At 39.2% G+C, this 13,156-nt stretch overlaps 1 protein-coding gene across 3 annotated transcripts in view; it reads right to left on the bottom strand.

Annotated features, from left to right (window-relative positions):
* sema4ga (sema domain, immunoglobulin domain (Ig), transmembrane domain (TM) and short cytoplasmic domain, (semaphorin) 4Ga) overlaps nucleotides 1-13,156 on the bottom strand; it is a 56,059-nt gene that overhangs the window by 38,916 nt on the left and 3,987 nt on the right. The window contains exons 2-3 of one of the 3 annotated variants that reach the window (XM_036573978.1): nucleotides 10,238-10,355; nucleotides 3,960-4,242 (exon numbers count right to left, since the gene is read on the bottom strand). In XM_036573978.1, the coding sequence (XP_036429871.1) occupies nucleotides 3,960-4,089 (130 nt within the window). In that variant the 5' untranslated portion in view covers nucleotides 4,090-4,242; nucleotides 10,238-10,355. The remainder of the gene's footprint in view (nucleotides 1-3,959; nucleotides 4,243-10,237; nucleotides 10,356-13,156) is intronic. The other 2 variants (XM_036573977.1, XR_005007410.1) reach the window with 2 other exon arrangements.

Genomic DNA, 13,156 nt, shown 5'->3' with positions numbered 1-13,156 from the left:
TTTGTTTTACAGCGCATTCACGGTGCAGAGACAAGGTGCGAAATACAGGGGGTCCTGAGGGATCCAAGACCCCCTAATTAATCTTTTGGACCCCCTGAATGTCTCAAAATTAAAATTCTGGGGGGTCCCTGAAAACAAACTTATTATGAAGTTACACTGTTCGTTACAGAGAAATAGATACTACAGTACAAATTCAGAGAAAGGTCATTATTTATCTTACTTCATGACTGTCGAGCTTCTGTCTTTAATATTTATAACTAACTATGCAGCACCGGTCTGTCTCAGGGTGGCGCTGTAGCAAATCAGTTCACCCTGTTGGTCCTCTGGAGCACCGCCACGCACTTACCGCAATAAAAACACATTTGGCAGCAAATAAAAAAGTGACATAAATAGAAAGTGTTAACATTGGTGTTGACAAGTAAAGATATAAAGTTTGACTTGCAATGTTTCTTCTAGACTGGTAAGGAGGAGGAGGAGTGAAGAGGGAGGAGGAAGAGGAGGAACTGTGCATTTCCTTGTTTCTTACGATGGGGTGGACATCACAACTTTCTGGTGATATTTTGCCCCCTATTTCTTTGAAGTGTGGAGTATGAATTTGACAGTTTGTGTCATCTTACACATTGCTCCTTTAACAGCTTTAATTTTCTTACAGCTCTGGACAGCTCGCTAGCCAGCACACTCACGTGTATTCTGTGTAATAAGCACAAATGAGAGCCTGCTAGCCAGCTAGCATCAGTCTCAAGAATAAGGGTTTATTTGGACTGAACCTGGAGATAAAACCGATACTGTCGCCTATAATTGCGAGAGTCTCGCAAACTGTGCCAAATCACAAGGAGTCCACATTGAGTCCAGTGTGAAAAGCTGCAGCTACGTGCTACTGGTGAGAAGCTAGTATTTGGCCTGATAAATGCTTGTTTCCCCACAGAAGTGCCTGCGTTCATAAAAGTGGTAAACCTGTTGATGATTCGAATAGCTTTTCTATTTTTGAATATTATCGAATATGCTGCAGCCCTAGCCCTAATGACAAGTGATTCCAAACTTTTGAACAGTAACCTACACCATGCTCGTCAACAGAGTCATTACTCAATGCTGAGAGACTAGAAACATGTAAATCTGTTGTCCATCTGTTCCAAACATTTGTGGATGCTGCAAAAACATACACAGCAGTTTAGCTTTGCTAAGCTAGATATGCAAGTCTTTAGTCATCATAAAATATTCTATATTAGAAGTGATGCACATCAGCAGTGGAAGTGTGTGAGCTCCTCTTCATGTCTGCAGACTGAGAGCAGTAGTGCCGTGTGTTTAGTGAAGCCTCTAGCTGCTCCTCCACTCCGAGACTGTGCTGTAACTCTCCTCTCCTCTGGCTCGGTGCCCTGCGAGGGCTGAGCACGACGGGCCTCGGAGAGCGGACCCTGTGCTCTTGCCGCGTGTTTACAAGCTGAACATGCGCCTCGGGACTCTTGACATCCTGGCCTCTCCGTGCTTGTATAACTCCGCACAGGAGATAAAAGGCAACTTTGAGTCGGCTCCTAATGTCTTTCGCCAGAGCCTCTGCTGCTCTATACACCACAGGGCATGTGGAAGAGTGCTGTCAGTGTTAGAGTTATTAACGGACATAAACCTAAAGCTAGCAAGATGATCTTTGCATAAACGATACTGTTTTGAGAGTGAAAGCTGGCTATAAACTGTGTGTAAGCCCACTCCTCTTCACTTAACCCTGCCAAGCTGCTCCTCTGCATCTGCCTTTTACATTTCTGCCAAAAACTAAGCCTCAGTGGAGCAGGAGTATGCAACATAAAGCTACTTTCCTTCTGGAAAAAAGGGGGTATTGCAACATTGCATGGCTTCTTTTGTATAAAGGCTCATGCACACCGCCCATCAAAAGAGTGGTGTAAAGTTTGAACTAATTTTTGCAAAATATACCAGTCCGGATCATTCAATGGGTTTCATGGGCGTGTGCCACTAGGGGGCCCCTCCGCAAGCAACTATGAGAAATGAGAGAGATCTAAGAAGCTGTTTTTACTTTGAGATGCGACGCACAGTTTTTAACAGACACCTTGTTTCTTTTTTGCTCTGAAATTCCAACTTAAAATGGATGAGGAGAAAATCTTCCATGAAGTGGAGAAGAGAGGGATCTGAGCACTAGAAGTTAGAAGTGAATATCATTTATTTTGTGTTAGATAACTAGTTAGGTTAGCTAAGTAGATACAAGTTAGCATAAATGAGCTGCCCACCACCATGGCGGTATAATGCTATTTTAGCTATGTAAGTTAGGCTACTGGTGTTAAATGTGGGTATAAAATGTAACTTGTTACAAACTCTATTAAATACATGCCCCAAACCACAGCTAGACAGCTCTGTCAGTAAATCAGCTGTCTTTTGATAGGTCTGTGGTTTGTTTACGTTTTGACGCACACTGGAGTTTCCAGTGTAGACAACCTGCAGGTCTTGTGATGCAATGCGATACTACATTTGAACATTCACTTGCTGTTAGGACACAATGTAATTTTGTGTTACGGCCGATCATAATCTTGACGCTCTCCACATCTTTTCCTCCAATCACTGCTTAGTAACTGTTACGATATCCTTCATTATCTCGCTCAAGCTTTCTGTGTCATCAGAGGTAAGATATAATGCAAAAAAACCCAAAACATTTCCACACCTGCTGCGGCAGTATAATTTATCTAAGCTGCTTGACAGTGTGGGTTTTAAGTTTGCTGCTTTTTTTCATCTTTATGCACATTTCAGGTGTCAGATTGTAATTTTTATCAGCTTCATTGGGGCTAATGTTTTGCTTGTCAAGAACAAATGCATGCTTTATATGGAAATGTTGCATTGTTTATTGGGTTTATGTTAACCTGTGATCTCATTATAATCTTAATACTGTTTTGTTTCAATAGTGGTGACGTGCCAACACTGCAGTTAGTATGTTGCCATTGTGGTGCTGCATGGGCCTTCTTTAACTTGCTCTGATATCATAACAAATCACTGACCACCCAAGAAAGGCAGCAAGGTAAGGGCTCACCAAACATTTATGCCCAATGGCCCATAACCTGATGATCCAGGCCTGAATATAAATATTAGTAAAGAGCTGTTTTATGTTAACAAAATCTTTGTAGGCATTTTTTTCTTACTTACCTGAACAGAAAAAAACTCACATTCCAAAAGAAGGCAAAGTTTTGCTGGAGAGTGAGGCATGTGCAGTGACTATCTGAGACGGATGATAGTAAGATAAGACTACATGCACTCACTTGCATACAAAATCACACATGCACACAAGACAGGGGTGCTTGCAACCTCACAACAATATGGTTTGATTACGATTCTTTAGGAGATGATTCAATGCATCATGAAATCTCAAAATGCACCACAATTTCATGCAGACTTTTTGTTCATTTTTTATTTTTATTTGTAATAGATTTTTAATATTTTTGCCCAGTTTTTCTCACGATTATTCCGTGTCCAATTCCACTGCTCGCAAGGTCTCCCCCTATTGCATGGTTCTACCAGGAAACACTGCATCTTTTCAAATTGTCATTAATGCAACATCATTGGACATCTCCTAACTAACTTAGAGGAGAACAATAGCTGCTAATTCTTTTACATCAGCCAACAGATGCACAAGCTAGCTAGCATGAGTGAAGGGGACTATCCTACAGCGAGACCAAATATGCTCTCTTGGTCTCCCAACTACGGATGGCTGTGTCATGTCTGGAGATCTCCCAACAATAGGGCCAGTGCTTAGATGTCTGAAAATTACTATAAACAATTATCATTTATTATAACGTTCCAAAATCAATGCATTTGCCACCCTCAAATCAATGCGTCACAACACACACACACACACACACACCTCCAACATCTATATCAGCGCTGTCACTACTGACCGCCCAAAATATGAGTGAATATGTGTAAATATGAATTACTCTCTGTTGAGGGATGGGGTCAGAGGGTCTTACCGTTTGAGAGGACAGTGGTTCTGGGAGTGATGTCCAGGTCCAATGGGGGTCTGAAAGGATACGCCCACAGGCTGGACATGCCACACAGCAGATGCAGGCAGGACAGCCATGCCACATCGCGACTCATCATTGCCACGAAGTCAAGCTCACCCTGGAGGGGTGGGCACCTGAAGTTCACCCCCCCTCTCTTCAGAACAGCCGGAACGCTCTCACACTCACACACTTTGATGTTTTCCCTTGTCTCCACTACGAGGTCCCAACAGTCCTACCACATTCTTCTAATCTGGAGAACAAACACAAAAACAAACTGAAAGGTTAGCAAAGGTACAAAGATACTATTGCTACTGTAGAGTCAAACTAGAACCTGACTGATAGGCTGATCTTGACTTCTCAAAGACTACTGGTATCGACAAAAACCCGCCAATAAAGCACCAATAACTAGTGGTTTATTAAACAGGTGCCTCTGATGTGAGAATTAGGTTTGAATTTAATTGACTTTGGTTGATTATGTGCTCACATGCTGGTTTTTATAAACTTCATTTTACAGTAGCCATATCAGTTTTGAAGGTCCAATATACTGAAGATGAAATATATTTTGATGGCAATGTGTATGATTACTAGATTTTGCAAATCACATTTATTAAATTGTTGATAAAATGATATTTTTTATTATGTCCACAACCTTTTTGATATCAAGAAAGCTGCAGTTGTGCTGTCTGTTTTATGCTGCCATGGACATCTTTGTGGAGAAGTGTGAATTATTTTCATATCAAAAGGCTCCCATATTGCTCACAAGCAGCTCAACACATAAAACAAATTCAAAAATAGAGAGCCAACAGTGCCCTTGTTAAACTGATAACAAGTAAAAATATTTTATTTGACTGAATTAATTTTTAAAAATCAGAGTCAATTTCCATTCTGCCAGCAGAAAGAGGCTACAATTACAAAAACATGCAAAATGTACTTGAAATTTTTAGCATGATGCAACAGTCAAGAACTGTCAAGAACAGAACTGTTCTGTTCTGTTTTGCTATTTGAAACTGTTATGTTCTGTTTTTATTGTTGATTATATTGTTTTTTTCTGCTGATGTTATCACAATTTTAGCCTCCTAAAATCAGTATCTGCCACATGTTCATATCAGTTAGACTCTAAGACAGACAGACCACTTTGTGAAAAAAGACACATCAGCAGTAGCTGAATCAGGTTTCTCATGAAGCTGAAAGAAAGCCTGAGGAAAAACAGACAGATCCTCGTGCTCAATCATGTGACACACAATAGGAGTTGTGAACTGAGAGCCTTAAAAGAACATTGCCGCAGGGAATTCTACTTAAAATGACACATGTTATGCTGAATGAATCATGAGTAGACAATATAATAATTCATCATGAGTAGACAATATAATAATTAATCAGAGTAAAATCGGATGTTAATGTTCTTCAATGTTCTGGAAACCCAGAAGAGTATCATAAAACAGTGAGGGAAAATAAAACGATTACAAACTCTGCCAACACACCCCAGTGTGCTCTACACACACGCTCAGAGTAAAGATCAAAGTCTTGTGGTGGACACTGCGCCACGTCCAATGGCACAGACCAATCTGGCCTGTAATGCTGGGCTCTGTCTGTTGTAATTGCTTTGAGTAATAAGGTGATGGATAATGTAGGACAAATGAATAGTGAGAGCTGTAAGCCAAATCCTTCAAAAGCTTCACTTCATCTCCACCTCATCCACTATCAGCAGAGGCCTCACATCTACAGCACATTCCTCTCTTTATCTCCATCTCTACATCTCTCACACTCTCCCTCTGGTCTGTGTGGGACAGCACTGAGGAGAACACACTTAAGGTGTATATATGGTGATAGTGATAGAGAAATAGTGTGCTGCTATGCCTAACTGAGAACAGACTGAATGTGTTACAATGAAGGAGGTTTTTAAAAGCAGCAGGAATGTTGAAGTTTTCATGGGAGTGCTAAATGCTTTCAACCTCCTTCACTCAACACTTGATGACTGAGTGCATTTAGCAGTCCCAAAAAACTCTTAACATTCTGATGTTTATGAAAGTTCCTCCATTTTAACACATTCATTGCTCTCAGTCAACACCAGTTCTCTCTCAGTTTCATCGTAGATGGACCTTAAAGGGGAATTCCACCAGTTTTTCCAAAAATCTGCATGACTCACTTTTTGATTCACTGTACAAAAAATTACTCTCTGATGTCTTTACAGTGGAGGTGATAGGAACCAGGGTTCACAATGTCTACAATGCAAATACAGCCATTATACTTACTATCCAGAACCACCATGTGTCTTCTGAGTTTTAATTTAGGAGGTTGACAGGGTAACACTTTGGATATTTGGATAATCCATTTTAGTTGCTATGTAGATACTTAATTTACTGTCTACTTAATTGACCATAATTTTTTTTAACTCTAAACCTGGCTAACCCTAACCTTACTCTCAACCTAAAACCTAAACCCAACCCTTACCCTAGTCCTAGCCCTAACCCTGGTCCAAATCCTAACTCTAACCCCACCACTATTTAGAATCAACTGAGTTTCAACAGTTATTCTGTTAACAACTTGAACATCTGTATAAAATCTGTAGGGCACTATAGTAGACTATCCGAATGAAGTGAGACCGTTGACAGTAATAAGTGGTGTTGCTAGAAATCAGACGTCTGAAGAGTTAAATGCCTATAAAAGCACACTCACAGAAAGTTATTACATGAAATGGCTAGGAATATGCTGCCTGATGTCCGAGACATTGTTTTTCCATAGTTGAGATAAGATTTTGGCTGCAAACATATTTTCAAAACTCCATTAAAGGTGGAGAGATACATGTAGGATATTGTGAGGTAAAACAGTTCTTAAAGAAAACTTCTATTTTCAGATTTACCATAATTTTACCATTATTATCATAATATATACTCAGAAGACATGTAGATTCACTGGTCATTTTGAGTAGTAAATAAAATGTCTATATTTGCATTGTAGACATGGTAACATTTGCATCTGATGCATTCTTTCTTCTACAGCGCACCATTTTACATCAAACCACCCTGAATGACTTTGTTGACATCTCAATGATGGAATTATGCAGAAAGTCTGAAAAATCTTTTTTCCTTTTAATGAAGCCAGCATGAATTGAGGGATAAGACACTAAACTTATCACAGATATGCCAGAATAACAGCTTTCAATACTTTGCACTACTGAGAATAGTGATGAGTGAAAGTCAATAGAGAGGTGAAGAATTTAGCCTTTTAAGGCTACACATGTGTCTCTAGAGGACGCTTCTGTTTTCATGAAGCCATTTAGTCATTTCTCTACTTATTTCTCTCTCTCTCTGTCTCTTTCTCGCAGTTCACCACGGAGGAGGGACATGACTGTCAGAGTTTGAAGGCTACTCAAGAGGAAACAGGCCCTGTGAGACAGACAGACACACACACACACACACACACACACACACACACACACAAATGTGCGGTGTGATGTGATTTAGGGGGATAGTGGTTCTACCTCTCCACTATCCCCCACCCTCTCTCTCTCTCTCTCTCCCCCTACCCCGTCCCTTTCTTCTATAAACACTCCAGAATGCTCCCTCTCTTTCTAAGATAAACACGCACTTGCTCTCCCTCTTTCCATTAAACAAGCTTACGCACCAGATGAGCAATGTTTTCTTTTCCTTCAAACCTCTATCTCTCCCTAAGAGGCCATGCTCCCAGTGCTTCTGCTTTTCTCTTAGACCTCTCTCCCTCTCTCTCCCTCTCTCCCTATCTCTCTCTCTCTCTCTCTCTTTCCAAATCCTCACAAATACAAACACCTGCATCACAGGGTGTGTTACGTCTCTCTCTCACACACACACACACACACACACCTGCTGTATTACAGGAATCAGCAGAAGCACTGCTGAGTTTTGTACTTCAGCTTCGCTCTTACACCAATCACAACCGCTTTCTGGCGCTGTTCTGTCGCCATGACAACAGCTGGGGTGTCACAGCTGGTTGTGAGCTGGGGGGACAGGTGCACCGTAGCTGCACTGTAACAATGGCTCGCTGCTGTTCAAGCAAAACAGGATGTGCTGAAGGCCCAGGAATTTCAATCTGACCACAACTGCTCCTAATCCCTTACAAGAAAGCACGGCCGGTGTGGAAGCCATGTTAAGCCAGCATGCCCACTGCAGCAATGCGCTGTAAAAAGTGATGCATTGAATTCACTTGATTCAAAGGTGCAGATCATTTCATGAGTTATTCATTTTTAGCATCTGAAAAAAGCATAAAGGTACTCCAGAACTAAACTGAACCATCTGCCTTTATCACAGCTTCCATTCTTTTCAGCAGATTTGCTTTCAGTTTTTCAAAATCTGTAGGGATCAGTTTTCACACCTCCAAAGTTCCGTCTTAGAAGTTGTATTTTCTCCTTCTCAAAATCCAGATAATCCCAAACACATTCAGTGATGTAGAGGTCTGGAGTGGTCAGTCCTTTGTTCTGAGAACACCAGCAGCTTCTTTGTTTAATAAACAAATGTTTTTTTTTTGTCTAATTTAAAAGAATGAAACGTGGTTTCTGAATTCTGCACAGTACTGTATACATTTATGTAACAATATTTTAATCTAATTAATTGCCTAATGGTTTATTCATCATTAAATGTTTGTGCAGTGTAAAGAGTGGCTGGTATTTTCAAATGGAAAGAGAGCAAACCTATGGAATCAACACATTTAAGGTGTTTACACACATTTTAGTGAAAAGTGGTGTGGTAATGGTATAGCAGACTGAATGTGCAAACTGTTAAGAGTTTAACTGAGGATTCTCAATTCAACTACCATTACAGCATTCAACTTTATAAAGAAATAACATCATACTAAAGAGATAAAACTCTGAATCTTAAATTTACTGTGTTCTCTCAAGTGACGGACCTCCATCTAATACCTTTGGGATGAGTTAGAGTGGTGTTTGTGATCCAGAACCAATTATCCAATATTAGTAGCTTACCTCACTAATGTTCTTTTGGCTAAATGGATTTAAATCCTCACAGCAATGTTCCAACATAACGTAAAACCTTCCCAGAAGAGTAAAAGCTGTTACTGCAGCACAGGCAGACAACCTCCTCATTAATACCCTTGATTTCAGAAGAAACAGTGGATGAATAGGTGTCTGAAAACTTTTGGATGCTAGCATATGTATTGTACTGAGAATAGTAATAAAGGTTTGAGAGTCAGTAAAGAGTGGGGCTATTACTATCAGTAACAGAGTAACTGACCAATTATTCTGAAGATGAATGTATATATATATATATATATATATATATATATATATATATATATATATATATATATGTATGTATCTGTATTTGGTTTGTTATGAAAGATGCCAAGATGCGTGCAGCGTGCAGTTTCATTGTTTTAATGACTATATGGGTGCATTGGATATACCTGATTCAAATGTGTACATCTTAGCTGAACCATAACAAACCACACGCAGCAATTCTTATATATATAAGATTATATATATATAAGATATTATATATATATTTATATATATATATATATATATATATATATATATAATATACATTTCTATCAGGTATGTTTAATGCACCCATACAGTCATTAAAACAATGAACCTGCACGCTGTGCCAGTGATTATTCATCTTGGCATCTTATCACAGTCTGTGATCTCTGAATGTCATCCTTGACATCCATGTAATATTTCAAACAAAGCAAATTTCACCCTGGATGAAAGGAGCCGATGAAGCTTTGATAAGAAAACAGTGCGAGTCTTCATACCTCTGAGGCATTAAAAACGCTTCTACGCAGCACTCACACTCCTGAGAAAATTTATCCACAGAGCTTAAACACATGCCAGTCTGCAGCGTTAAACATCAGAGAAAGTACAAAGAATCAAAGGACTTTTAAACTGTGTGAATAAAACACTGTTGGCTCTGTGCTTAAAGTCAGGTTTAGCTAAAGAGACTTTACTACAGAGCTCTGTCAAATAATTCTAAACACACAGCTGCGGTCAGTTATCATTCATACCCTGCATTCTACCAAATGGTCATAAAAAGAGCGGGAGAGATGAAGAGGGTGAGCGAGAGAAAACAAAATTTAATGTAAGTCCTATGAAAGGCTGAGGCTGCCCACATCTGAGTCTCTCGTCACAGCGGATAATCTGTCAGTAGTTGCCCGGTGCGTGAGTGCAGAGGAGAAGGCTTTGAAACATCTAAACACCTACTGCGAAACAAAACAGCCTGCAGCACTTTCACTCACATAACAGCAGTACATACACTGGTGCTTGACTTCGCTCTAGTGTGGTCATGTCACACAGCCCTCCAGGTCAGACTTGTATCGAAAGATACTTCCACCTGTCAAAACCAGAGAACCACACCATTCTTTACATTCACACTGAAAAACAGTAATGCATCCAACTTAGTTAATTCTGTTGTGTACATTATTGTGTTGTGCCAAACATACATTTATACAGTCATCAAACGACATGCTTTGTTGATTTTATATGTAAAAGGAAGCAAACACATCCTCTACAGAGAGCACATAGTTTATTTCACAATTACTGTTTATTTGCTGAATTATAAAATATTGGACAAAATAAAATTTGTTGAAAGTGCGAAAGTGCACACCTTACATTTTATTTTCGATGTTTTTCCAACATGTTAAACTCTGCAAATAAATAGAACTTGTGCACTAAAATTATTAAATGCGTTCTCTATAGAGGACATGTTTTATATATATATATATATATATATATATATATATATATATATATATATATGTGTGTGTGTATGTGTGTGTGTGTGTGTATTTATAATTGATCCTACCAAAATTTAGAATTAAAATTTAAAATTAAAACTTTTAGAACACCTTAATTTTTCCAGGTTTATGGATATTTGCACCACTTAATGCCTCAATATTTACTCATCAAAGTAGCCAACTTTTTGCATTGTATTTTGCTGCAAAATGCTGTGGTAGCCCTTTTGGTTCAGGGTGCCAGTCACTCTGTGTAAGTCACCGACTCTGGATCCAGTAAAAGAGCCCCAAACTATCACTCTCCCTCCTCCATGTTTGACGACTGGTCAGAAATCATCCATTTGCCTGACAAAAATCCTGCGTGATGAACTGGAGATTTACTGAAGATTTGCTGCATGGCCCAGGAAAGCCTCTTCTTCTTATTTTGCTATCTTAGCAATGGCGTTCTTACTGCCACTCGACCTGTCAAACCTGCAGCTGAAAGTCTTCTCTTCATAGTTGAAACGAAGACTTGTTTACTTCAACTAGTGTTAAGGTGCTGTCCTGTGAGCTAAGCTGTTGACTCTCTGAAACTTATCATTTGATTCTGTTGAGTCTTTGGGTCTGACAGACCTCTTCCCATCAGAGTTTCCTCCAGGTCCCAAGAGTCTTCTGATGGTGTAGTGTACTCACTGACACCCTGGCTGTCTCTGCAATTTCTCTAAAGGAAAGACGTCCACTTTTAAGGGTTATGATGGTCTGTCTGTTTTCTTTTGTTAACTGCCTTTTCTCATCATTACAATAGCAATCTACTACATCCTGCAGTGTAATATTGCTCAAATACTGCCCTAGAGGGTGCAGTAACTCAGTCTGTTCCAACACTGCTTTTATACAGACAGTGGGTTTGTAAACAATCAACAGAAGTTGGGACTCCTGTAGAAAGTATTTGCATCAAGTTTATAACAAGGCCTTTGTTTATAACTGCAAAATGTACATTATTTTTTTCAGTTATTGTTCTTGTTATTTGTTTTTTCACATATTAATGACTTTGTGCACACATCAATGTTTGCACACTAACCACAATACCTCACATCCCACACACCACTGAATGTGAATGCTTATGTCATGCTTGTGCACTGATATCTTGGCTTTCCACTGTGTACGTGTTTAAATGTGTGCATAATTTGTAATTTACGGATTTATCATCCTCTTTGTTGTTTTGGTACCGAATCCGTGTAACATTGCATTGTGAAATTGTGATATCATAATGCAGAACTGAGACAATGTGCATCTATCTATCTATCTATCTATCTATCTATCTATCTATCTATCTATCTATCTATCTATCTATCTATCTATCAACATTCATTCATGTTAAAACACTAATTTTGGACAATTTCTATTGTTCGATTCATTATGATATATTTACAAAATTTAAAAAACAGGTGGTGTTTTCAAATAGGACAGTGGTGATATTCTTTCACACCAAAATGATGCACACTTTTGAATCAAGTCAATGCGTTTTTTTCAGTGCATGTAAAAGGTTACAGCCAAATATAAATCACTGTCTAAATTACTAGCCTATCACATTGGCACTGCATTATTAAACACTTTACAAACCTCACCAAGAATCTAATCAAGACATGAGATAAATAGCAAAAGCAAAGCTCCAGCAGTCCAGAGAGAATGAGAGAGAGAGAGAGAGAGCGAGAGAGAGAGAGAGAGAGAGAGAGAGAGAGAGAGAGAGAGGTATTTATGTTAGCAGCTCAGCTGGGTGCAGGCTGGATGAGACCCCTCATGCATGTTTAAGCAGTTGTCAGTCACACCACATGCATTCATATTCACGTTTAAAAGGTCAGTCCTCCACTACTCACTCATACAGAAAGAGCTCATCTTAAAGCATCCACAGCCATTCCCCTAATCAGCACTACAGGGATCTAATATGCTGACAGTCATACGTTGGAATCAATAGCACAGCGATTTGTGTAAACCTCTTAAATTCTCCAGCTTAGTACATCCTAAGGCTTATTATTCAGTAACGACATGGAAATTAATGCAAACTAGCTGAGTTATTCCCAAGTTATGGGAGTGAGTAATGGAATTCTGGTCCTGTGGGTGGGCTGTGGCCTTTAAATGGTCTTAAATCAGTTGTAATTTCATTTTAATGCAGCTAGTGGACAACTCTATAACTCAATATGCTTACATTGACTTTAACAGCTAGGGAATAACAACTGAAAGACTGTTCAGCACCAAAACAAATTGATACATTAGTAATGACATAAAAGAACCAAAGTCAAAGAAAGAACAATATATTGGAGTTAAGCTTCAATGAATCACTGATGCCTAGAGCCAAGTCACGATAAACAAAATTAATGTCATCTGTGAGTTTAACAGGCTTGGCTTTGTCGGGTCGAATCTGCAGCACTACTGATTAACAAAAGTTTGGGTCATAACTAAGAGCT

Source organism: Colossoma macropomum, unplaced genomic scaffold, assembly GCF_904425465.1.
Source record: "Colossoma macropomum unplaced genomic scaffold, Colossoma_macropomum, whole genome shotgun sequence".
Classification (NCBI taxonomy): Eukaryota; Metazoa; Chordata; class Actinopteri; order Characiformes; family Serrasalmidae; genus Colossoma; species Colossoma macropomum.
Note: the sequence above shows the minus strand (reverse complement) of the source record. Positions and strands in the feature narration are given on the sequence as shown.